Source organism: Piliocolobus tephrosceles, chromosome 3, assembly GCF_002776525.5.
Source record: "Piliocolobus tephrosceles isolate RC106 chromosome 3, ASM277652v3, whole genome shotgun sequence".
In the NCBI taxonomy this organism is placed as follows: Eukaryota; Metazoa; Chordata; class Mammalia; order Primates; family Cercopithecidae; genus Piliocolobus; species Piliocolobus tephrosceles.
The window spans coordinates 37429696-37456599 of NC_045436.1; the positions used below are offsets into that span (position 1 = coordinate 37429696).

The window sequence follows — 26904 nt, forward strand, 5'->3', positions numbered from 1 at the left end:
AGGCAGTTCATACAGCCATTAAATATCACATTTGAAAGAATATTTAATAATGGGAAATGCTTAAAAAATATTTTATTTAAAATACAGGATTCAAAACTCTATACAGTGTGATCTTAATTATGAAGCAAACATACATTTTTATATATGTGTGTGTATGTATCTACATATATACATATGCAAAGAAAAAGATCAGAAGAAATTGTACCAAATGTTAGGAATTATCTCTGAATGTGGTTGAATAAAATGTTATTTTTTTCTTAAATAAATTTTAGAATTTCTCCATTTTGTTATAACAAGCATATATGACTCATTATTAGAAAAATAACTCTCTGCTGGAAACCAATTATTATTCTGTGTAACCTTTTTTGATGACTTACATGGTGTGTAATGCTCCTAATGGAGGATTGGATAAAAAGATGTTCCTCACAAGAAATGGCATTATATAATAATGATCTCTGCATGAGAATGCAGCTGAATATAGTGGAAACCTTCCCCTATTCCCAATCCCCCATTTCTTAGTGGAAAGGGCACGGAACTCTTCAAGTCCTAGTGTAACTGATTCTTCACATCTGTAGGGCTCAGGTGTTACTCTGGCAATTTTCTAAGATCAGCTTAACACATTACTAGAAGAGTAATAGCATAGTCGTATCTTTTCTTGTTTTGAAGATATTTATTTAATATGTGTTTTCTTTAAAGAGTTCTTTGGCCTTGATAGCACTTTTGGCTCTCTCTAAACGTGAATATTTTTCATATAAAAACCTTTCTCTGAGCAATTTCAGAGTCTGTCTTTGAAAATGGGTGTCCCCAACCCCCAGGCCATGGACCAGTACTAGTCTGCGGCCTGTTAGGAACTGGACCTCACAACAGGAGGCGAGTGGTGGGTGAGTGAGCATTATTGCCTGTGCTCCACCTCCTGTCAGATCAGCTGTGGCATTAGATTCTAATAGGAGCACGAACCCTATTGTCAGCTGCGCTTACGAGACATCTAGGTTGTATGCTCCTTCTGAGAATCTAATGCCTGATGATCTGAGGTGGAACAGTTTCATCCCAAACCGTCCCCCCACCTCCCCCGTCCATGGAAAAATTGTCTTTCATGAAACCTGTCCCTGGTGCCAAAAAGGTTGGTGACTACTGTTTTAAAACACAATTCTTTTTTTTTTTTTTTTTTTTGAGATGCAGTCTGGCTCTGTTGCCCAGGCTGGAGTGCAGTAGTGCAATCTCAGCTCACTGCAACCTCCACCTCCTGAGTTCAAACGATTATCCTGCCTCAGCCTCTTGAGTAGCTGGGATTACCAATGTCTGCCACCACGCCCAGCTAATTTTTGTATTTTTAGTAGAGACAGGGTTTCACCATGTTGGCCAGGCTGGCCTCGAACTCCTGACCTCAAGTGATCCACTTGCCTCAGCCTCTCAAAGTGCTGGGATTACAGGCATGAGCCACCGTGCCTGGCCGTAAAACATAATTCCAAAGTGGCCGTTGCTTTATAAGGAAATCATTAGTGCTTTCCCTTCCCTCCCTTCCCGTATTCCCAACCCCCCATTTCATCAAACTAATATATTTAACATGTTAAGAGTTTTTAGTCTGAATTTTAAGTCTCCTAAGATGGACTCCAAATTGGAGTGGACCTTTGAGATCACCAAGGCCAAACTTGTGCCCAGTGGCTTTACCAACAGACTTGAGCTTACAAATGAGGCCATTACAAAGGAATACTGCAATGTCAAGTATCTTCATAGTTTTAGACAGTTATTTGTGTTAGGGTTCTTTATTTAATGTTGACATCTCTGACTTTGCTTTGGTCCTTGTTCTTCTGCCTAGAGCAGTGACAGCTCTTTTCACAGGAGAAGATTGCTGCCATATTCATCTGTGATCTTCTCCAGACTGAATGCCTTCCTTGTGTTCTCAGAATGTGTATCTATACTTATATTTTTTCTCATTAATCTTAACAGTCCTAATAGGTCGTTTCTAATCTTTAACCCCATAATGGAGATGAGAAATATGTGAAGAGAGTTTAAGTAATTAATCATGTATCGACCAGCTCGTAAATAGGGGAGTTGGGATTGGAACTCAGATCTTATTCTGGGTCCAGGTTGTACTTTTGTTAACATTTGGAAATTCAGTTAAACAATATTAGTAATTTTGGGATGAGTGGGCTGTGAAATAACCTATAAAGCTACCGCCCTAACATTTATTTTCATGTCCCCAAATGTTGCCTCAACTAAATCTCTTTGCGGTATATTTATTGTGACTCATTGTATTAAGTTTGTTTTTCTCCCTCTCTCATTTAAGCCCTTTGATTTCTTATTTTATTGCCTAGTAATATTTATTGTATTATCAGGTACCCTGATAACCTAATTATTAGTCAATAAAGAATTAGTGTATAAATTTTTACATAATACTTGTTAGTCATTGACCACATGGATATATATTTTGTGTAGCTGGAGTCAGTGCATATACTTCTTTTATATTCCTGATTCTTTTGGTTATTATAATAGCCTTATTATTATTTGATAACCTGTTTAAACAGTTGACTTGTTCAGCCTCTCAAAGGGAATTTTCCCCACTCCCCTCTGCTTCACTGAGATCTTGACCCATTTACATGAATTATTTCTACATTCCTTCACCTAGAATTTCATGTGTATCTTTTTTCTTTTATCCCTCCAATCTGGAAAGAAGAAATACACTCGTCCTTTACAAGGAAACCTTGTGTTTGAATTATTGATCCTTGAGGTTTGCGAAATGTTTTTTGGAGACTTCCTGCATTAGCCATTCTGTCTTTTTAAATTAACAAGCTTTAATTTTTAGAGCAGTTTTAGATTCACAACAAAGTTGAATGAGAGGCCCAGAGAGTTCCCATGTGCCCCGTGGTGCACACATGTACAGCTTCCCCTTTACCAGAATAGTACATTTGTTATAGTCGGTGAATCTACATTGTCATGTCATTATCCAGAATCCATAGTTTCCACCAAGGTCTCACTCTTGGTGTTGTGCACTCTATGGGTGTGGACAAATGTGTATTGACACGCATCTACCAATGTAGTACCATAGTGAATGGTTTCACTCCCTTAAAAATCCTGTGTTCTGCCTTTTCATCCCTTTCTTCCCCAGCCTCTCATCACCACTGATCCTTCCACCGTCTCCATAGTTTAACTTTATCAGAATGTCATATAGTTGCAATTATGCAGTATGTAGCCTTTCAGATTGGCTTCTTTTACTTATGTAATATGCATTGACTTTTCCTCCATGTATATTTATAGCTTGATAGCTCATTTTCTTCTAACACTGAATAATATTCCATTGTTTGGATATACCACAGTTTATCCACTTCCCTAGTGAAAGACATCTTGGTTGCTTCCACATATTGGCAATTATGGATATAGCTGCTTGTGAAAATCTGTGCAGGATTTTGCAAAGACTAAGTTTTTAACTTCTTTGCATAAATGCCAGGGAGTGTGATTCCCGGATTGTGTGTTAACAGTATGTTTAATTTTGTAAGAAACTACCAAATGGTTTCCAAAGTGGCTATATCATTTTGCATTCCCACCAGCAGTGAATGAGAGTTCCTATGGCTCCATATCTTCAGTGGCATATGGTGTTGTCAGTGTTCTGGGATTTCGACCATTCTAATAGGTGTGTATGGTATCTCTTTGTTACAATTTGCAATTCCCTAGTGATATATGATGTTGACCATCTTTTCCTGTGCTTACTTCCCATCTGTAAATCTTTGGTGAGGTGTGTGTCCACATCTTTTGTCCATGTTTTAGTTGGGTTGTTCTCTTATTGTTGTATATTTTGCATAACAGTCGTTTATCCCATGTGCGTTTTGCAAATATTTTCTTCCAGTCTGTATCTTACGTTCTTATTTTCCTGACAGTATCTTTCAGAGAGCAGACATTTCTAATTTAGTATAGTGCAGCTTGCGAATTATTTCTTTCATGTATCATGCTGTTAGTATTGTATTGTTGTATCTAAAATGTCATTTCCAGCTGGGTGCCGTGGCTCACACCTATAATCCCAGCACTTTGGCAGGCTGAGGTGGGAGGATCGCTTGAGCCCAGGGGTTTGAGACCAGCCTGGGCAACATAGTGAGATCTCCTCCTTAAAAAAAAAAAAAAAAAAAAAAAAGCACAAAATTAGCCAGGCATGGTGGTTGGTGCATTCCTGTGATCTTAGCAACCCGAGAGTCTGAGGTTGGAGGATTGCTTGATCCTGGAACATCAAGGATGCAGTGACCTGAGATCATACCACTCTACCCCAGCAAAAAGTCTTTCCTATACCCAAGGCCATTTAGGTTTTCTCTAATGTTATCTTCTAAGAGTTTTATAGTTTTGCACTTTACATTTATGGCTGTGATCCATTTTGAGTTAATTTTGTGAAGGGTGTAAGGTCATTGTTTCGATTCATTTATTTGCATGTGGATGTTCAGTGGTTCAGCACCATTTGTGGAAAAGACTAGCTTTTCTCCCTTGTACTGCCTTTGTTCCATTGTCAAAGATCACTGTACCATATTCTGGTCTCTCTATTCTGTTCCATTCATCTACTTTTAATTCTTCACCAATACCACATTGTCTTGGTTACTGTAGCTTTATAGTAAGCCTTGAAATTGGGTAGTATCTATCTCCCAGCTTCGTTCCTCTCCTTCAGTATCATTTTGGCTATTCTGGGTCTTTTGCCTCTCCGTATGTTTTAGAATCAGTTTGTTGATATCTGTGACTTGCTGGGATTTTGACTGGTATTGCTTTGAAACTGTAGACCAGATTGGCAAGGACTGACATCTTGACAATATTGAGTCTTCCTGTACAAGAATATGGAATATATCTCCATTTATTTCGTTCTTCTTTGTTGATGTTTTCTTATCAGAGTTTTAGAGTTTTCCTTGCATAGATCTTATACATATTTTATTAGATCATCCCTAAATATTTTATTTCAGGGGGCTGCTAATGTAAATGATACTATATTTGTCATTTCAGATTTCACTTTTTCATTGCTGGTATATAGGAAAATAATTGATTTATTACATATTAATCTTATATCTTGCAACCTTGCTATAATTGCTTTTTTTGGTCCATTTTTTAAAGGATTTTCTACATAGAGTGTCATGTCATCGGCCAAAAAAGACAGTGTTATTTCCTCTTTCTTAATCTCTTTATCTTTTACTTCTTTTTCTTGTCTTTATGCCTTAACTAGGACTTCCCCTACAATGTTGAAAAGCAGTGGTTAAAGAGGATATTGTTGCCTTGTGTCTGATCTTAGTAGGACAGCTTTGAGTTTCCATCCTTAAGTGTGATGTTAGCTGTAGGCTTTTTGTAGATAGTCTTTATCAGGTTGAGAAAGTTCCTCCCTTCTGTTCCTAGTTTGCTAAGAGTCCTTCTGTCCTATTTCTTAATGGTTTAGTTTGAAGGTTGTTTGCCATAAGCAGTTTACCTTTCCTTGACATTTGAAGGATTTATGTTGATGCCAAGTATAGGATTTTCAGAGTCCTCCTGTAGCTTCTAAAGGTTTAGCTTGGAAATGTTAATTGCTTAATATTAGCAGGTGAGTAAAAAAGCTGGGGATAAATTTTATATCTTGCTCATATTTCAGTTCCCACCTCTCCCTCTGACAAAACCGCAATATATAAACAGTAAATGTAAGTATATGGAAATATATTTTTTAAACATGTAACAAATGTAAGTTCCTTTTGAAATTATTATTTCACCAACTTTAAACAGTATTATCAATTTTACAAACATTTGGCCAGTGGTTACAATTTTATGAATCTTATTGATGAGATTCTTTTCTGCTTGTGGGTCTACTTTTACTTTGACTCTTGTCCTAAAATCTCAGTCCTATCTTTGGCCACTCTTCTGAGAGACGTAATTTTGTGTATTTAATTAATCTGTATTTTCTATAAATTAATATGATAAAAAGAATCAAGTTGGATGGATCACAAGTGGAATACAGAAAAAAGAAAATATGGCTAGGGAATTGAGATTAGGTGTGTTTAAATACTTAGTTTGTAGACACCACCCCATTCTTTTGTTTTTTCTTTGAAATTTGCCTTACATTCAGTATTGTCTAGTTCTTAATTTGGAAATACTATTTTTTTCATTTAGCATTACAATTATTTATGGGAAAAACTTTAAGAACATTTCAGAATTCTTTCACTGGATATTCTAAATATGGATAGTAATTCAAAAGAAAGCACAAAGATGTAAAATCACAGAAGATATGAAATATTTAGGTTTTTGTAGAAGTCATATATTAGTATGTTTAGCATACGTAGAAAATTTTATAAAGTATTTTTTTTTTTTACTATGAAACATATCAAAAGCACACAGTTAAGGCCTTAAGAATTTATCTGTTTCTTCACTGAACACTAGAGGGCCGTATAGTACCTTATAGATAGAGCTGCTTTCCATGTATTTAAATATACTTAGTATGTGCTTGTCTTTCCTACTTTGTGTTTTAGTATAGTATGTCTTGCTCAGAATTTGGAGTATACACTCAAGAGTAATTATGTGCACTGTCAGATAATATGTGGGATACCTAGGGTTTTTGTTTTTGCTTTTTTTTTTTTTTTAACAAGCAACTAGCATTTTGCTACTTTGTAACAACAAAAAGTGATGAAAGAGTGAATCTTGGGATAAATGTATGTGCAGACTGACTAAGCTTTGGAAATATAAGTGTGCTTTTAGAAAATTTCTCAAGTATCTGAACATATAAGCATAAAAATAATAGGCCTCTCATTGTTATTTGCTCTGGGACTTCTTGGCATGTATGTGAGAAAAGAATTCTCTCTCCAAAGAAGCTACTTCCCTTGTCTAAATGTCATTTTGTGTTAGCACAGAAAGTAATATTGTGGGGCATAACCACCTAATCATCCTGGAGTAAAGAATATTTGAACAACTGATTCAATCTTCTTCATTTTTTTTTTTTTTCTTTTTTTTTGGCTGCTTAGGGTAAAGAAATGAGAAATATAACCTATAGGTACTTAAATAGGTAATGTCAATGTGTGAAGAGAATCATGAACAGCCCGTAAGACTGTTCAGGCTCTTATGAACTACATAAGATATGCCTTCCCCAAAAGGTATTAATATTCAGTTAAAAAAATAAAAATATGAGGCAAGAAGATGATTTGAGCCCAGGAGTTTGAGGCTGCAGTGACAGTACTACAGTACTTTAGCCTGGGTGACAGAGTGAGACTCTGTCTTTAGAAATATCAGGAAAAGAAAAAGAAAAACATTGTGCTGGCTCCAAAAAAGTTTTTGTGACCCATCGACTGTATACTATTGGATCTTTGATAGCTTCTAGAGAAGAAGTTCAAGATCTGAGTAGCACCTTGCTTAAATTTTAATTTCTTCCTTAGATAAACTTTAGAGAGCACTTTTCATTATTAATTTCTGTGTTATGTTTCGGGGGCGGAAATAAGGACACTTCTCGTTAGCTACTATTTATACAGTCTTTTGGTGTAGGAAGATTAGTATGATGAACTTAGAGGAAACACATTGTTTACACCTAGAGGAGAAAATAAAAGAGGGTCATGTGAAAGAGAAGGAACAATAATTCACTTAAAGACTTAAAAGAATCTCATCTTTTAAGTCTCACCTCCTTTGATTTGCCAATTTTAATACCTTAAATTATTTCTTCAAATTAGTTACTATAATAATGAAGTGACAAAACTTTGATCTTTAGTTCTAAATTTTACTGAGATGTTAGTCCTCTTGAATATTGATGAACTTATTATTATTTTAAAGTCACTGCTGTAATAAACAGTATTGTCTAGCTGATAACATTTCTTATGCCTTAGTGGTGTGTTTGCTAGTTTTCTGTATCACTGCCATTTTCTGAAAACCACACTTACTGACAGGTTGACATGAGCTTAGGTAACTGAAGGCTGAACTTGAATTCTGATCTTTTTGCACAAGTGATGAAATGAGTTATTGTTAGCATAATATAGGTGGTGCATGTTGAACTCTTAAATGGTCAAGAAGGTAAATCAAATAAAAAGATCAGTATTTGGATATGTTGAAAAACACATGGACTCCTTCTTTGAGTGGCAGAGATAATAGATGCTATTGATGGATTGAAGACATCCAGTATTGTGTCTTTAACATGTGTCTGGAGAAAACACTGACTTACTAGTTAAAACTTGATTCATTTAACAGTATTATTGAGCACTCAAAGAATTGCCATTATTTTTCTAAGATAACCCACAATTTACTAGTAGCTCTTGTAGGGAGGGGTTGGGGAAGGGTGATGTTGGGAGTAGAGTACTATGCTAAATGCATATATTCATTGTTAGTTGCATTACATTTTAAAAGGGTTAATGGGAGGGGGCAAGTACAGGGTATGTAGTATTTTATAAAGGGTAAGAGATCACTTTTATCCACCCAGAAGTCACAGGTTTGGAAAAAGTAGGTTAGTATGAATATGAATACTAGAGATGTTTCTAGAATATCATACACCTGTATTGTAACTAATTTCCATCAATGATTTATTTCCTAACCTGGAATGATTTTCAAGCAGAAAACCCTCTGGACCGTAGGGTCCTGAAAGTTAATTGATATGAATGAAATGGGCTATAAAAGCCAGGGAGCTAAAACTTCTCTAAAAAGAGGGTCCTGATATTGCCATGTTTTTGAATTTTTCAAAATTCATTGGAATTTCAGATTTTCAGATGATATTTCTTAATCTTTAAAATACATTGGTGTCCAAATTTTACAAAAGCACTTCCGTGGGTTGGTTTGACCCATAGACCACCCGTTTTCCACTAGACATCATGTATGGAAGAAGAATGGACTATTATTGTTGAACTGAGTAACTGAAACTGAAATAAATGCAAAGGAAGATGTTCTTTGGCACTTCTGTAGAAATGTTTATCACCCATTGCAAAATTACAGTACACTTTGCCTCCGGTGCTGATCCATTAATGGGAATTGGGTTGTTTGGAGTGGAAGTGTGGCATATGCATAGCACTTTAAGTGCTTTAACTGATGACCCACAGACTTTTCCTTATGAATTTGTTATACTGATTTTAGGTAATAAACTGCCAAATGAATTGACCTCATTTTAAAGAAATGAATATCCAATTTCCACAAGGAATTTGGGACTTGAAGTGGTCTGTATGTAGGCGAAATACATATAATAAAGTGACAAAGTGTACATGAAAATCAGAACCAGGGACAATACTGGAGTAGAATATGAGGGCAAGGTCATGAGAAGAGGTAAGGAATGAGTTATAATGAGTTGGAGAAAGCTGGTAATAGGATATAGGTTGTCCACTCCTAAGTGTCTGCACTGGTATTTTTCGAAATGTTACCTTGGACCAGCTGCATCAGAAGCATCTAGAGTGCTTTTTAAAAATAACAGATTTCTGGATTACTCTCCAGAGCTACTTAACTAAACTACAGGGTCAGGATGTGCATTTTTAATAAGCTCTCAAATGATTTTCATGTAAACCGAAACAGTGCAAAACACTGGCCTGTAGTTTGGAGTCTCTGCTTCCCTGTGATAAAATTAAGAAGACAATGTACTGAGTCCTCAGGGGAAGAGAAAAGATGTCTCTCTCACACGCACACACACACACACCCACACACACACACACACACACTTATACACACCCATGCATCTTTCCTAATATTATATAAAAGGAATTTCCCACATAGGGCTTCCTGAGTGACTGACTCAGTAGATCATGTCCTTAACAGTATATCTACAACAAATGCATTAATGCTCGTGAATAGTGGTAGAGTGTGATTTCTAAGGTCAAACTACTGGGGGATTTTCAAATGCTAGCTCTGTCAGTTCATGGCAGTTTGACCTTGCACAAACCGTTAACCTTGTAGTTTCGTAGGGACGGTAGTAGTGTCTAACACATAGTGTTATGGAGAGGATTCAGTGAGGTAATGTATGCAAAGTACTCAGGACAATGACTGGCATATAGCAAATCCTTAAGCATTTGCTATTATATTTTATAAGGTTAATTATTGTAATGTTACAAGTCTATGCTATAACTAACTTACTAGTTCAGTCTAGGAGGAATGCTATGCAAAATATTTTTAGTTCCAAAGATACTCTTTTGGGTGGGTTGAAACTATTCCATTGACTTTTGCCTGCACTATTACGGCTTTTAGCATAGAGTTCAGCTGTTTGATATTGTACATTTTGTTACCGCTAACTGTGAAACACTCTTGATCCCTGACAGGTATTTTTTCACTAATTGGTTGTTAATGCTGAACTTAGAAGGAATTTGTAAAAGAACCCACAAGTAAATTTTGCTAATCTTCGAGTTTTGAGTACTCATATGAAAATGTTCAGAAGACAGGAAAAGGCAAGTTTTATTCTTTAATGATACTTGGGTGTTCTTGAACTGAATAGCTGAAACTGGAATAAATGCAAGGGAAGATGTTGTTTGGCACTTCTGTAGAAATTCTAGAATTACTGCTTGATGCTACAGAAAATATCGGTGTTTTTCACAGTGAAGAGATGATTATAAACAAATGACACAATCACTATGAATGGAACAATAGTTTTGGGTAGGTTAAAATTATCTTTATTTAGGATACATTTTAGAGAACACTTCATAAATTATTGGGATAACTTCTAGCTGTATCTGACATAGGACATTAACTTGATTCCTTATAATAAGTATTGTCAGGGTAGCATCTTGCATATAAACTTTAACCTCTAATTATATGAAATGCAGGAAGAATGATGATTGTTTCCATAGATCAGGTTTAAAAATGATGCTTAAAATTTTTTCATATCTTTTTCCCTCCCAAGAAAAGGGTCTGTTTTATTCAAATATAGCTTGTCCTTTGTCAGTTGGTTTTTGCTGATGCAAAAGGTAGTTTCTCTGCTTTAGAAATAGCAGGTGCTTTTAGGAGATGCATTACTTGGTTGGTTTCCATGGCAGTTTTTGGTTATTGAAATCAGATGCAAATGAGGAATGGAAGCATGAAGAAGGTACTGGTGAATTTGAGAAGTAAGTGCCAGCAGTTATTATTCATTTGCTTAGCTACAGATGTTGGTTCTATTAATTTAAGTCTACATTGTAAGTTTAATTTTCTAGAATGCATTGTTTGTACTTTACCAATATGCTGCCATCTGTCTTAGGGTTTAATGAGTGAAAAACTTAAATATACTGAGGTACGTACCTCTGTAGTGTTCATCACGTAAGTTTCAGTTTTGGGGTTTATTCCTCATTATCATTTTACTCTGTTACTTGGTATAGAAAAGAAAATTAAAACTTTAAGACAGAATCATTATTCTCTATCAGATTATCACTAATCTTACATTTTCTTTTAATTATATTTTTGTGCTTCTTTACTTCAGAAAGGAACAGAATAGAGATTACAAAATGGTATCTCATATAGTAGGTATTTAAATCTTTCTCTTTTCATCATGACAGCTTACCATTGAATGTATTTTTAAAACATTTAAATTTGTTGCCAACACTGGAAAATCTTGAGAGTTCACGTAAAGGTATTGATTTTTTTCACCTTCTTTTGAAAATATAGAACAAATGGCCTTGCTGAGCCAATGTACTTATATGATGACATCAATTGTACCCTCTAAAAGAGCTTTTTAGGTCTTAAACCTAATTTCTTTTTCTCCTTTAATTATACTTGCCTTATCCCCTTATCATCTGAGTTCGCTTGGAATATAGACAAAAGCACAATTTTAGGAAATCCAAAAGTGAGTTTGATTTTTCCTTTCTTGGAAAATGACTTTGGATGTAAATTCAAGCCAAAGTAATATGAAACTTTTAAAAAAGTTTTATTATGAAAATAGAAACTTGCTAAGGCCTCATTTCCATTGAGTATCAAGGTGGGAAATTGTCACCCAAAATTTTGCCATCCTCAAGATGAGCACTTACGTTTTCATTTTGAATCACCCGTTATCCTTTCCATTCCTGTTACATTGTAAAATTAACACTCCACTACGATGACTATAAACCAACTTAGAGCTCCTTGTTTTATAAGATGTTTTGGTTATCCATTATCACCTAACCAATCGCCATCAAAGCTTTGTGGATATAACAAATGAGAATTATTTTATTATTTCTCATTGTTCTTATAGGTTTGTAATTTGGGGAGGGCTGATCTGGCCGTTGTTAACTCTGGGTGGCAGTCAGATCATGGCTGGAAGTGCAAAAGCAGGGGTCTAGAACAGCTGAGGGCTGACCCAGAAACTCTTTTTCTGTATAGTCTCAGAACATCTCCATGTATTACAGTCTTTTTACCTGGGCTAGTTTGGGCTTCTTCAGAGCATGGTGGCCTGAAGGTACTACTTAGTCAGCACATCAGGACTACCAAGTGAGTGTTCCAGCAAGCTGGAAGCTGAATCTCCTTTTTATGGCTTAGCCTGGGAAGTCACATGATACCATTTTTACTATCTCTAACGGTCCAAACAGTCACAAAGGTCTGGCCTGTTGTTAAGGCAAGAGGATATGGTCTCTACCTCTTTGTGAAAGGAGTGTCAGAGTCACATTGCAAGAAGAGCATGCAAGATGGGGGACAGTGTTGTGACTATCTTTGAGAATACAATTTGCTATAGGAGGTCGTAATATCTTTGATGTTATTCCTGTTTCTTTTGTTAAATTTGGACTTCATAAAAACTAGGCACATTAAAACATTCCATATATAATATGTAAATGTCTTATACAATACTTTATTTCAGTTATCTAGAACTCATTTATATCTGACAAACTTACATATCTGAAACACTAACAAAGTGTCTCCAAACAACTAATTTAGGAAGTAACACAACTAAATTAGGATGTAACATTCTGTGGAATTGGATAGATGATCTGTTACAAAGCACAAGTTTAGGAATTAGACATACCAGGGTTAAAATCTCAACTCCATTACCTGGCAACTGTGTTACCTTGGGCAAATTTGTAAACCTTTCTGAGCCTTAGTTTTGCCTGTAACAAGTAGACAAGGATAATGATACCTCAAAGTTTCCTCCTGGTGATTAAGTGATACAAAGCATGATCTACTAGAAACTCTTGTCAGTGTTTAATCCCTTCCCCTCATCATTGTTCCAGTCTGAAACAATGTGTATGTATTTCTAAGCCCTACAGCTGCAGACTTCCTTTATATCTCTTACTGATCTCTGATAGTCTCCTTAGACTTATTTATCTTTCTATCCTAAGATCTTTCTATTACAGGCATACTAAAGAATAGTAGGAATTGAGTTTTGTTTCTTTGTTTTTAATTTTTCTTGATAACCAGTTATTTTACTTACTGTAAAGAATGAAAACTTAGGCTTTCAGCTTAATTTAAACCTCAGCTACAAAAAATAACATTGATGTTTTTCAGAAAAATTACTTTGTTGAATATGTAATATTGACAGCATGAAAGGCCAGTGGTATCAACTGTCAGCCCGTCCAAGAATTAAGTTCTGAATATGTATTTTCTATTGCCTACTCTTACTTTTCTGTACTTTAATCCTGTACTTAAATTCTGTGCTGAAGTACTTTCAGTTAATATTAATAAATCCCACATACTTTCATAGCACATTACTGAAAATTATATAAATGAAGTACGGTACTATGTTTATCTTACTCAAAATAAAATATATTGATTTTTATTTATAATTGCATCAGAAACTCAGCAGTGTAGGAAATAATCATTTCCCCCCTGTATATTTTACTTGTTTAAAGCGCCAGCACGCCTTCAGATTTTTTACATTTCTGTAAGTGTAGCTTTTTATTTTTCGTAAGATAAATTTTTATAATTTGTTGAACTGTCAGTTTGGTTGAGCCATCTGCATTATAGCTTAATTTTGTAAAGCTGTATAGCAAAACAGTACATACTTACTGTATTTTAGAAGAATTATTAGTATTATTTACTTAGTCCTAATTATTAATGTAGTTAGTATTATAACTCCCTGGCCTGCAGTACTCTTCAGAAGTTTTATTAAGAGAAAGAAATTATTGGTAAGTAATGTTTAGTTTATTTTAATTGAAAGGCTGATGAACTGTTTATGTTTAAACTGTTTATGTTTGAACTGTTTATGTTTATGGACTTAAGTACTGATATTAAAGAAGTTACTATCTTTCTTACACTTAAATTTTATTTTGAGAATTATGGAAAATTAGGTTGCTTTAAATCATTTACTCTGTCATTACATGAGGCTTTTTGCATGACTGAAATACCTGTAATTACTGTGTCATTTTTGTCATAGTTGACTTAAAGGTGTAACTATAATAATCACAAACTAAATTCTTGGTGAGCAGCTGTGTAAGGCCATTTTAACAGCTGGGGTAACCCAGCTCAGCCTGTAAGAGTTAAGCTTAATCATGAGACAGGTTATGTTAAGTCACTGAAGACTTCATACTGGGCATTTCTGAAATACTTACAAAATTCAGTGAGATAGTTGGATTTTTGTTTCATCTTAAGTACTTTTTAAAATGCTTAATGAAAGGATGAGGAAAAGTATTTTAACAACTAAAGTTCTTAGGCACAAATATAAATAAAATCCAAAGTTTACTCCTTAAAATAAAGTCAAATATACTCTGTATGCTGGTGTTTAGACTACTATAGTCAGTAGGAGAGGAAAAATATATATAAACACACACATATTATTATAGTATAATATGGAATCAGAAAAATCCTGAGGTTATTTTTCTTGAATTTCATCTTTTAAAAATTTATTTAAAAATCTTTATGCCTGTACCTTTTTTCCAGTAAAAATGTTTTCGTATTACTATACAAAAACATTTATAGCACAGGCATACATGCCTTTTGTAAAAGAAGTCAGACACAAAAGAAGAAGCAATGCATTTTATTTAGATATATTTTATAAACTGGCTATATTGTTCACTAAACTATAATAAAGGAAAGCTCACCAAATTGAACCTTCTTACAAGAAGGCCATATGCGTAATATTATTAGAGCTGTAATATACTTATTTTGTGTGTGTGTAAATTTAAGAGGTACTGCAGTTGTTTTTACAAGGCTATATTACATAGTGGTGATTTGGGCCTTTAGTGTACCCGTCACCCAAATAGTAAAGTTGTACCCATCTAAGTGATTTCTCATCTCTCAACATCCTCCCTGCGTGTCACCCTTCTGAGTCTCTTAATATCTATTATTACACACTCCATGTTCATGTGTACACTTTACTTAGCTTTCACTTGTAAGTGAAACGTGGTATTTGACTTTTTGTTTCTGTGTTGTTTCACTTAAAAATCATCTCCAGTTCCATCCATGTTGCTGCAAAAGACATTTCATTCTTTTTTTATAGCTGAATGGTATTCCATTTGCGTGTGTGTACACACATATATATGTGGGTTAGTTATCATAGTTGACTTAAAGGTATAACTATAATAATCACACACTACATTCTTGGGCATCTTTAAAATAATGATTTCATGGCCGGACGCGGTGGCTCAAGCCTGTAATCCCAGCACTTTGGGAGGCCGAGACGGGCGGATCACGGGTCAGGAGATTGAGACTATCCTGGCTAACACGGTGAAACCCCGTCTCTACTAAAAAATACAAAAAAAAAAAAAAACTAGCCAGGCGAGGTGGCGGGCGCCTGTAGTCCCAGCTACTCTGGGAGGCTGAGGCAGGAGAATGGCGTAAACCGGGGGGGCGGAGCTTGCAGTGAGCTGAGATCCGGCCACTGCACTCCAGCCTGGGCCACAGAGCGAGACTCCGTCTCAAAAAAAAAAATAATAATAATAATGATTTCATTTCTTTTGGGTAGATGCCCAGTAGTGGGATTGCTGTATCAAATGATAGTTCTATTTTTAGTTCTTTGAGAAATCTCCATACTGTTTTCCATAGAGATTGTACTAGTTTGCATTCCCACCAACACTGTATAATCATTTCTTTCCTCCACATCCTTGCCAACATCTATTATTTTTTGTCTTAATAATAGTAGCCATTCTGAATGGTGTAAAATGAGATCTCATTGTGTTTTTACTTTGCATTTCTTTGATAATTAATGATGTTGAGCATTTTTTCATGCTTGTTGGCATGAAAAAATATGTATGTCTTCTTTTGAGAAGTATTTATTCATGTTCGTTGCCCACTTTTTAATGAAGTTATTTGGTTTTTGTTGTTGAGTTGCCTGTAAATTCTGAATATCAGCCCCCTGTTGGAAGCATAGTTTGCAAATATTTTCTCCCATTCTGTAGGTTGTCTTTTCACTCTGTTGATTTAGAGATGTGATATACTCTTAAACCTGCGAGGGACTTAATCTCAATCATCTGAGGAGAAGTCAGACCATCTATTTCTATTAATATTTAGCCTCCTTTTTGTAGAAATCTGAAGTATAAACTCCGGGTAATTGTACTGCAAGACATTAAATAGTTAAGGTTCTTGAATCTTGGAGTTTCTGGTGTACCATGGAATGGTTTTGTCATCTGTCAACTTATAATTTATTAGCACTTGTTTTGGTTGGTTTTCTGTATTTTACTTTTAATTTATAATGTATTTTCAGCCAAATTTTTTGAAATAACTGGAATATAAAACAGCTTAAATGTCTAACATTGAGATGTTGATTCCATAAATCAGAGCAGTTACAATACCTTATATAATCTAGTATTCTAGCATTTTTATTTTGAAAATGCTACATATCTGTGTATATAGGCATGTACATGCAATGCTTTTATTTTGCAAATGTCCAATTATCAGGTCACATTTTTATAACACTTGTGTATGTTGTATGTGCTGCTTCAGAACCCAAGCATATTTCTCTTAGTTAGGGGCTGTCCTTGTTGCCCAAATAAAGAAAATTAGCAGGGAAATGCAGTGTGCGATCCATTGAATGTTTACATACATATAATGTCTCAAATACATTGTAATTGGAAGTTGTAATCTGAGTGAGCACTTTGAGCATGTAAATAAATATCTTTTAGAACATGTTTAGTAATCATTTTAAATGTGATTTTCATCTTAAAGAACTTTTATTTATTTGACATACCTTTTGTGAATACTAAAACTTAAAAAAAAAAAAAACTAAAACTTTAAAAGGTATACTTGCCAGGCATGGTGGCTCACGCCTGTAATCCCAGCACTTTTGGAGTCCAGGGCGGGCGGATCACAAGGTCAGGAGTTCAAGACCAGCCTGGCCAACATAGTAAAACTCTGTCTCTACTAAAAATACAAAAATTAGCTGGGTGTGGTGGCAGGCACCTGTAATCCTGCTACTCAGGAGGCTGAGGCAGGAGAATTGCTTGAACCTGGGAGGCGGAGGTTGCAGTGAGCCGAGATTGTAACACTGCACTCTATCCAGCCTGGGCAACAGAGCAAGACTCAGTCTCAAAAAAAAAAAAAAAAAAAAAAAAAAGTATGCCATATTTTTTTCTTTGATGCCCTATCTAATTGTATTTATGTTTCTGCATTTAAAGTAATATGTTGCTTGCTGGATTTTTTTTTTTACAGTTATTGCTTAAATACAAGCTTGATAGTTAATTTATCATTAAGCAGAGGATTTAATTTCTTGATTTCTGATTGTTTTCCTCCATGTTTAAATTGTTCCGTCTTCAACCTTGAATTGCTTTCATTCGTGAATTGCTTGGTAGGGAAATACTTTAACACTCTGATATCTATGATGTTAGGAAGACTAAAAACTGATTTGTTAGAGAAAATAATCTGCCTTACTCTGTATCTGTGAATAAATGTGTATACTTGATAATACCATATTATCTGATCAGAAGGATTTTGATTCTGATTTATTGCACTTTAGTAATGGTATACTTTTTAGCATGTGGGACTTTCTGTTTCTACAACAGAGAAAGTCACTTTTTGCCTGAATTCACAGAAGCAGTGAATAATACTGAATTCAAATAACATATGTTGATATTCTTCCTGTGGAAGTTTTTGAGGTAAGACTTTGAAAACTCTTGGTATAAAGTCAATTTGAATTTGCAGGGAGATTTACATCTTCTGAGTGATTTGTTTTAGCTGATTCAGGAATAATATATGAAAAATGGAAAATCTTTGTGCTGCTCTTATGCTCTAGCTTTGGTCAGGAGCAGTTAAATTTCTAGCCTTTTGCATAATACTGAATGAAAGAAAAGATGGAACTCCAGAGTAAATTGCCGTAATGGTATTTTTATTGTTGTTACAAGAGAATTGGAGTGCTTGGAGTTGTAATACATTTTACAGATACCGTATTGGTGATATTTTGTTACATGTAACATTTATATATAATTGTTTTTGCAGATGCAGATTTTTAGAAGAAAGAAAATCAGGAAGTGATAAGTGGGCAAAATAAGTTACCTTATATAAAGATCTTTACTACAAGTTTGCTAATATTTAGCCTGTCTTGGATGAACAGTGATATCTGGAATCTTAAAATGCCAAGACACTATGGCTAAGATACTACAGCTTCATTTTTTGGCAAAAATTTTGACGGAATTATAGAAGTCTTTCTGAAACTTACAGATAATATGTTTTAAAATATTCTTTTCCAAAGTTATTGTAGATGGATTTTAGAATCTCTGCTTTATTTCCTGGTGATTTAAATATTGGAAATGTTATCTACAAAGCTCTGCATGATTTTTGATTCCATTAATAGTAGTAGTGATTATAACACTATCGAACACTTACTAGATGTGAGGCATTATTCTGTATACTTATATCAACTAATTTTTAATCCTCACATCAGTCCTATGAGGTAGGTACTGCCTAGGTGAAATTGAGAGACAAAGGAATTAAATTAAGGTCTTACCTGGTAAAGCCAGGATTTGGACTAAGTCAGTTTGGTTCTGGAGTCCATGCTCCTACCTTACCATATTGTACTGCCTTATTATTTGTGGCATCATCTTTTAAAGAGCTTGTCTGTTTTTAAGAGTCTCAATTTGGGTAGTATTAAAGAGTATCTTAAATGTTTTTAAGAGTAGGATTGAGACTCAGACTTTATCTTTTCTTGAACACATGGAATTAGCTACATTTTGAAGTATTAACAGTTGGTGTTCTTATATACCTTGTCTATGATTTCCCTCATTTATTAGGGTTTTTGTCTATATTCGAAGGTTTGATATTTTGAGTGTTTCGTGTTGATTGAGAATATCGCTTTAGAAGTACTGTTACTTGAATCCTCCAAAAAAATGAAACTTGTAGTATATATATTTGGAAATTAGTACTCACTTTGCCCAATCACTGATAATGTCTTCTTTTTCCAAAAATATATCATGACAAACACATGATTCTGTTACAGTGTTTGGTTTGCCACAGTTGCAATGCCCTGTATTATCCAGTTGAGGGCAGCTATTTACTGATTTTTTTTTTTTTTTTTTTATGTTGAATTAGGATGTCATCCCTTTGAGCTTACCACAACTTGGTATCCACTAAAAAGCTCAACATTTGAGGTACAAACTGCCTTAATTATGTTCACTTATGTTTTGTTTCTGTTGTCATTGTAAATTATTTCATGAAAATGGAAAGCCTAGTTTTACTTCTTAATAACTTTTGGTCTCTTAGAAACTAGAATCTGTTTATTTTAGTTTTAATTTTCCCAGTTTTTTAAATTTTTAATTCTAAGTCTTTTTCCCCCCCCTTAGGATCAGACTCATTGAGATTAGGGATTTTTCTTATCTTTAAAATGTTTGCATGTAAATACATGTGACTTTAGAGTTCCTTGAGGGCTTTTAAATGTAAAAGTGAAAAATTATAATATTCAATACATTATCTTTATTAACCAGTGGAATAACCACTGATTTGTAACTAGATCTTTGATTCATTTTTCCAAATGCCAAATGAAGGTGTTAAACTTGTAGAATATATCACCCTCTTCTAGTTTTTCTGCACTGGAGTATCACACTGTTAAAATTGTATCTTCTGTGTAGTTCAGGAAAAGAAATTCAGAGGGGTTAATTATCCAATTGATTTCAAAGATACCACTGAGACAGAATTGTTTTGAAAATAATCTCAGACTACGGAAAACTGTTGTAGTATTAACAAAATAAGTAGTGTTAGTAACTGAGATAAGGATATTCCATGGGAACTTCTTTAGCAAAAGGGATTGTCTAATGAGAGAAGGACAAAATATGACATATGTTTCACAAACAAAATGATTAGTCTTATGTTGGAAAATAAAGTGAGCATCTGAGGAGATGCTAAGAGTAGCATGAACCTAGTAATCATTCTGCAGGGTAGTAAGTTGTCTCGTAGGACTGTAGACGTGGTATCTTGGATATCATTGTCACTTTTTTTTTATTACTACCAATTTATAGGTTTCCAACACTCTCATACTATCTCTTCTCTCTCCTAACCTTAGATCTCTCGAAGTTTTTTTGGTGATGATTGTTCCATTTTGAGTCATTTACTTTTTTGTTTAAAAACATTTAAAATTTATGGTTAAATGTCCATAACATAAAATTTAATATTTTAACCATGTTTAAGTATACAATTCAGTGGCATTAAATATATTTACATTGTTATACAACCATTACCACTATCCGTCTTAAGAATATTTTCATTTTCTCCTACTGAAACTTCGTGCCAACTAAACACTAACTCTCATTTCCCCCCTCCCTGCCTCAGACAACCACCATTCTATTTTCTATCTATACGAATTTAAGTATTCCAAGTACCTTATATAAGTGGATCATACACTATTCTTTTTTGACTGACTTATTTTACTTAGTATAATAACTTCACCTCTATAGAGGTGAGTATAATAACTCACCTCTATTCTTAACCCTTTAACAGAATATATAGCCTACCCATTCCTCATGCTACCCTTATGAGGCATAATTATAACAAACTTAACCTGCCTATGACAAACAGCCCTAAAAATCACTCATTGCATACTCCCCCGTAAGCCACATAGCCCTAGTAATTATAGCTTCCCTCATTCAAACCTCCTGAAGCTTCACTGGCGCAATCATCCTTATAATCGCCCATGAACTCACTTCTTCCATACTATTTTGCCTAGCAAACTCAAATTATGAACGAACTCATAGTCGCATCATAATACTTTCCCGAGGGCTCCAGACTCTACTTCCATTAATAGCCTTCTGGTGATTTGCAGCAAATCTTACCAATCTTGCTTTACCCCCTACTATTAACCTAATAGGTTCATGCATGTTGTAGCATATGTCAGAATTTCCTTCTTTTTCAGAGCTGAATAATGTTCCCTTGTTTGTATATGTCACATTTTGTTTATTCATCCATCAATTGAGACTTGAGTTGCTTCTACCTTTTGGCTATTGTTAATAATGCTGCTATAAGCATGTGTATACAGGTATCTGTTCAAGTCTCTGCTTTTAATTATTTAGGGTATATACTCAGAAATAGAAATGCTGCATCATGTGCTGATTTTATGTTTAATTTGTTGAGGAACTGCCACACTATTTTCCACAGCAGCTACGTTCATTTCACATTGCCATGAAGGATGCACAAGGGTTCTGATATCCCCACATCCTAGCCCGTGCTTGTTGTTTACTGTTTTGTTTTGTTTTAAAACCATCCTAATGGATGTGAAGTGGTAACACATTGTGGCTTTGATTTACATTTCCCTAATTAGTGATGTTGAGCATCTTTTCATGTGCCTGTGGCCCATTTACATATCTTTGGAGAAATCTGTTTTTGTGTAGCATTGATGCCAATGATTTTGCATTTTTAACTACATTTTAAATTGTGGTATAAGAGAAAGGTCTACTAGTAGGAATGGCACTATTTCGTGTGTATGGATTGCCTTCCCAGCAGCCTGCTTTAATACTTAGCGATGCCAATCTTTCCAAAGTCAAAAAGAAATCACCTATTTCTAACTTTCTCCTTTCAAATCCTCTCTTGTCTCCGTCAAAATTCCTGCTGTAAAACTCCGTAAAAGCTTGGTAGTTAAAAGTTGGAAGGAGAGTTAACTGGAGCTGACTGGCTGTTGGAAGAAGAAATATAGAATGGAAAGAGAATAGTTGATTGAGCACTGTGAACGGTTAGTTCACAATTATTATCTACTATCTATTAGAAATATGGATTATAGTATAAAGATTAATTAACACTTGCACAAGTGGTTAATTTAGGGAAATATTTGAGATAATGCTGGTAAGTTTAGTTTGGCGCCACTTCAAGGAGAGCCTTCATCTCCAGATTTTATCTTAGGCCTTGGAGAACCGTTGAAGGTTCCTGAGGAGTAAATGGCACACCACATCCCCTCTCTGTGTTTTAGGAAGATTTATCTGACCATACTATGAAGGAGAAACTAGGCACTAGGGATTTGCAATGGACCGGCTAGTTACTCTGCATTTTACTATAATTACTTCCCATCATAGATTACTTTGTAAATAAATACACTTTTTACATATCTTTAACCAATTGGGTGACTGTTACACTTTCAAGTATAATTAATAAGTTTTTCAGAATTAAAGAGATTGACAATTGAAAACTCTAGTACGAAGATTAATCTGAAGTGTGTATTAACAGCCGTTAGAGAACCAGAGTGTACAGTATTTAATGTCTAGTGAGTATGAGATAAAGAATGGTGTGTATGGAAAAGGGAAAGAGAGCACACACTTGAAAATAGTGCTTATTATAATATATCTAAGGTAGAACAAACATATATGTGTGGGGTTTTTTTTAACCATATGTAAACACCATCCTTAAATTTGAAGCACAATTCAAAACATTCCTAAAATATTAATGCTGACATTTGGATAAGGAAGACTTAATAGATACTCAGGATGCAATGTTTGTTTTTTTTTATTTTTTTAAGTAAAAGTTTACTTTCACTTTCTAGGAAACAATCTTAGGTTAGTTAGTTGGAGAAATATTGAAAAGGACCTTACAGCATAGCCCTGCTTTGGTTGTGTTCACATTACTGACTTTGTATGAGAGGTTCACCAGCTGTTTGACTGGCAGGAGCAGGAGCTTTCACTTCAGTAGTTTATAATTCCTGGCTATTCTAGGATAGTTTGCACTTCACCAAGCCTCAGACAGGTCAGGACATTTGGTAGGAGAAGGTTGAAAGACAAAAGCAGCAGGCCTTGGGTTCTCAGCCTTTTTAAAAACTATTAATAAATATTTATTTTTTAAATTTAGTGGTTAGAGCTTTACTTAGTAATGTGCCTGTATTACATGTAGAGAGTATTCGTCAACCAAGAGGAGTTTTAAAATGTCAAAACCGGGAAAAGCTACTCTAAACCATGGCTTGGTTCCTGTTGATCTTAAAAGTGCAAAAGAGCCTCTACCACATCAAACTGTGATGAAGATATTTAGCATTAGCATCATTGCCCAAGGCCTCCCTTTTTGTCGAAGACGGGTAAGTCTCACACATTTGAAAAATATGAATGTTTATTTAAATGAAGTACTTTGGCCTCTTTCAGTGAAGAGATGCCTCAAATTTCAATTGATATTTAAAATTAAAACTGTCAATGCATTATGTAGCCAGTAAACACTTATATAAGTGGTAGTTTTATAATATGATATAGAGCCTAGAAGATAGGGTTACCCAGTTCACCTTTTTGTCTCATTTATTTTTCATGAAATTAGAATCCTGCAGATTTATCTAAAATTAGTAAATGTAAAAAGGTATGTTTTGAAATACATTGACAAATATTAACACTATAAATTTGTAGTTTTTATTTTGCGTGAAAGGCAAAAAGTTGATGATATTCTCCTTATACATGGGAAATATAGCTGAAATTTCATTCGTTAAAAGATGTTCCAAATCCTTAGGCTTCTTTGGCCTCTTAAGCTGAATTTTTTTTAATTGCTATTCCTTACATTTGAACTTAATAGGAACACTACTTTTTGCTGTTATATAAAATAAAAATAGCATGCTATTGTGTGGCAGTCACGATATGGTTTATATATAGACAATCCTGAACTCACAAACATTTTGTAGAACTTGTATGGTCTATTGGATGTTTCTCAGGATTACGTACTCCTCTCCCCCAGTCAATAAGTTTTAACCCTGTTAACATGAGCAATTTTTTGTATTTCCTGAGTTAACTGAAATTGCCAGTTTCATATTATTTATTAGAGTAATATATTTTTAGATCTAACATAGGTTTATTAGCCTGAAACAAATAAACAAACCACTGCTTGGGATTAAATGACTGTATTTGTGTATATCAACACTGTTAGGGTTCTCTATTTTTGTGCGTTCCTTAAAGTTTTATTTTGTTTTTAATCGATACATAATTGTATTGTACTTTTTCTTTTAGCTAAAGGGAAATATTCTATTAAGTAGAATAATCCATAACACTGGAAGAATATTTTTCCTCCTTAATAAAGAGAATCTTCTATTTGCTGGAACTTAACCTTCATAAAAACACATTTTCTAATTAGCTTAGTTCTTTTTGAGTAGTTTCCACTTCTACTCCAAACAAGTGGCAGCCATGTTGGAAAACTTTTGCACGAGGTTAAAATGTAATACAATTTAAACATCGAAAACAGAATTCAAATATCCCCAGCACCCTCTTGTTTCTTTTGTACTTTACTGTTTTAAGAAAGTGTTTCTTTTATTTTGTCTGCTTTCACCTTGTCATTTTAATAGCTTCTTCTGAATGAGGTCACTGCTCTGATTTGAGCATTTTACAGAGGCCTCTAATAGCTTTAAAGTCACTAATTATCTTATAGCTGTGTAAAACAAAATACCAATAAAATAAATTTAAAAATTGAGAAAAAGAAGTGTAGGGCTTTTTAAAATTAAAGGGTTAAGATGTTAATCATCAAGTTAATTTTCTTTTTATTGAATATTTTTAATAAACTTAAATACATACGGGAGATTACCTCATTATGTTACAGTATATATTTCCTGTCTTTGTCTTCTAACATAGACATTAAGTTTAAAAGGCATAGGAGAAGATTCTGTAAGATAAATTAGTAGAGAACTGTAAGGCTTCCCTGAGGGCTTTCTGGGGTCACTATTTAATTTGACTTTTCTAGGTTACTGTGTTATGTTAAATTTTAGTTATAGCCTTGCAGTTATAATTGCAGAATAAAACTAAATATTAAAAATGAAATTCATATTAAAAATTTTTAGAAGATATTTAAAAAACAAAATGAACACATTGAAGTTTAGCTTGCCTGCCAATAATTTACTGTTGCATAACTCATTGATTCTGACTACTAGAAATATTAGAGGGATTGTGAAATTATATCCTTTCTTTCCTTTTTGCAAATGGTTAGTTTATTTACATTTTCTTTGTTACTTTCACATTTTTCTTTATTAGAAATTTTAAAGATTTTTTAATATGTTATAATTAATAATATTTTGTACCTGACATATTGTATGGCTTTTACATTGGGTAGTTTTACTTTCTTTCAAGCAGATTGCTATACACATTGACAGCAAAGCACACAAAGCAAACACTCTTCTGTATTTTGCAGACCACTTTTTTCCTTCCAAGTCGTGAGCTGAATGTAATCTATAGTTATTGCTTATGATACTATATGCAGTCTTGATCTATTAGGATTTCAAAACATGGTATTCTCCTTCCAGTCATCATAGATACTGAATCAAGTTAATGTTTGCACAGTTAATATTTTGCACAAAATAAAAAAAGTTTGAAAATAGTGGAAAAAGTTTTAAGATAGTAATAACTATAACTTCAATTTATATCTCTTCAAATATTTTCAGGAAATTAATTTACCTTACTATTAAGTGTAATATTAGTACTGGTAGTTAATATATTATATAAATTATTCTAGTTGCTCATTTGAGATAATTTATAAGCATTGGATTTAATACTAACAACAGTAAATAAATAGCAACTAGCTATTAATCATTTACCTTCAAATGAAAATATTTTTAGGCCAGGCATGGTGGGTCACGCCTGTAATCCCAACACTTTGGGAGGCCATGGTCGGAGGATTTCTTGAACCCAGGAGTTCGAGGTTACAGTGAGCTGTGATGGCACCACTGCACTCTAGCTTGAGTGACAGAGACCTTGCCTCTGAATAAAAGCTAAAATTAGAAGAGAGAAAGAAAAAATGTTTTTAGTCTTAAAGTCCTCATAATTTGTTCATGTTTTCTCAGATTTTCCTGGTCATAAGTATCAACTCAATACTTACTAAAAATAAGTTCTGCAGGTATTTCTTAGTATCAGAAAAATTTGGGAATATAATTTTTAACTAAAAAAAGCCTTGGTTGTCTTTTAAGGGAAGAGAAATTTTACAGGAAAAAAATTATTTAACCTATAAATTAACTAGGTAAAAATATTTAAAATAACTAGTTATTTTATAGGTTATAGAAAAATAACTTTTTTATTTGAAATTAGAATTCCTAATTATAGTAATGTTATATTTCTTAAATCCTAAAATGCATTATTTTTTCACATTATAAGCATATATGAAATAAGGATACATCTTGATGGCACTAGATAGCTTACCTAGCAACATTTTTTTCTTTCTAGTAATAAGAGAAATTATATTAAGATGCATCTTACATCTAATAATTGCATGATTTTTTGTTTTGCTTTTTTCAAGACACTGTCTTACTCTGTCTCCCAGACTGGAGTGTAGTGGCGCCATCTTGGCTCACTGCAGCCTTCACCTCCTGGGCGTAAGAGATCCTCTCACCTCAGCCTCCCAAGTAGCTGGGACTACAGGCACACGCCACTGCACCTGGCTAATTTTTGTATTTTTGTAGAGATGGGGTTTCACCATGTTGCCCAGGCTGGTCTTGAACTCCTGGACTCAAACATTTTATCTGCTTGCCTCAGCCTCCCAAGTGCTGGGACTACAGGCATGAGCCACCATGCCCGACATAATGATTGTATGTTGAAAGAAAATGGACTTTTAGTGTGTAAATTTCATCTCTTGACTCATTTTGTTTTTGTTTGGAGCACTTTTAAGCGTTTAGAATACTCTCTTAAAATTATTCTTCAGTGTTACTATTTTAGTAGAAATTTCCAAATGACATGCAATTGTTGGTTTATTTGGGACTTAAATATATCAGGTTTGACTGTGCTGGTTTACAGACAAATATTGTATTTAGAGGGCCTCATATATTCT

The 26904-nt window shown here is 34.2% G+C and overlaps 1 protein-coding gene across 7 annotated transcripts in view; it reads left to right on the plus strand.

Annotated features, from left to right (window-relative positions):
• The window catches only part of FBXW7 (F-box and WD repeat domain containing 7), a 216732-nt gene that overhangs the window by 132267 nt on the left and 57561 nt on the right, over nt 1-26904 (plus strand). Inside the window, exon 4 of one of the 7 annotated variants that reach the window (XM_023227650.2) lies at nt 23026-23203. The exons of the other annotated variants lie outside the window; for them this stretch is intronic. Within the exon in view, the coding sequence (XP_023083418.1) occupies nt 23026-23203 (178 nt within the window). The remainder of the gene's footprint in view (nt 1-23025; nt 23204-26904) is intronic. 7 annotated transcript variants of the gene reach the window in all.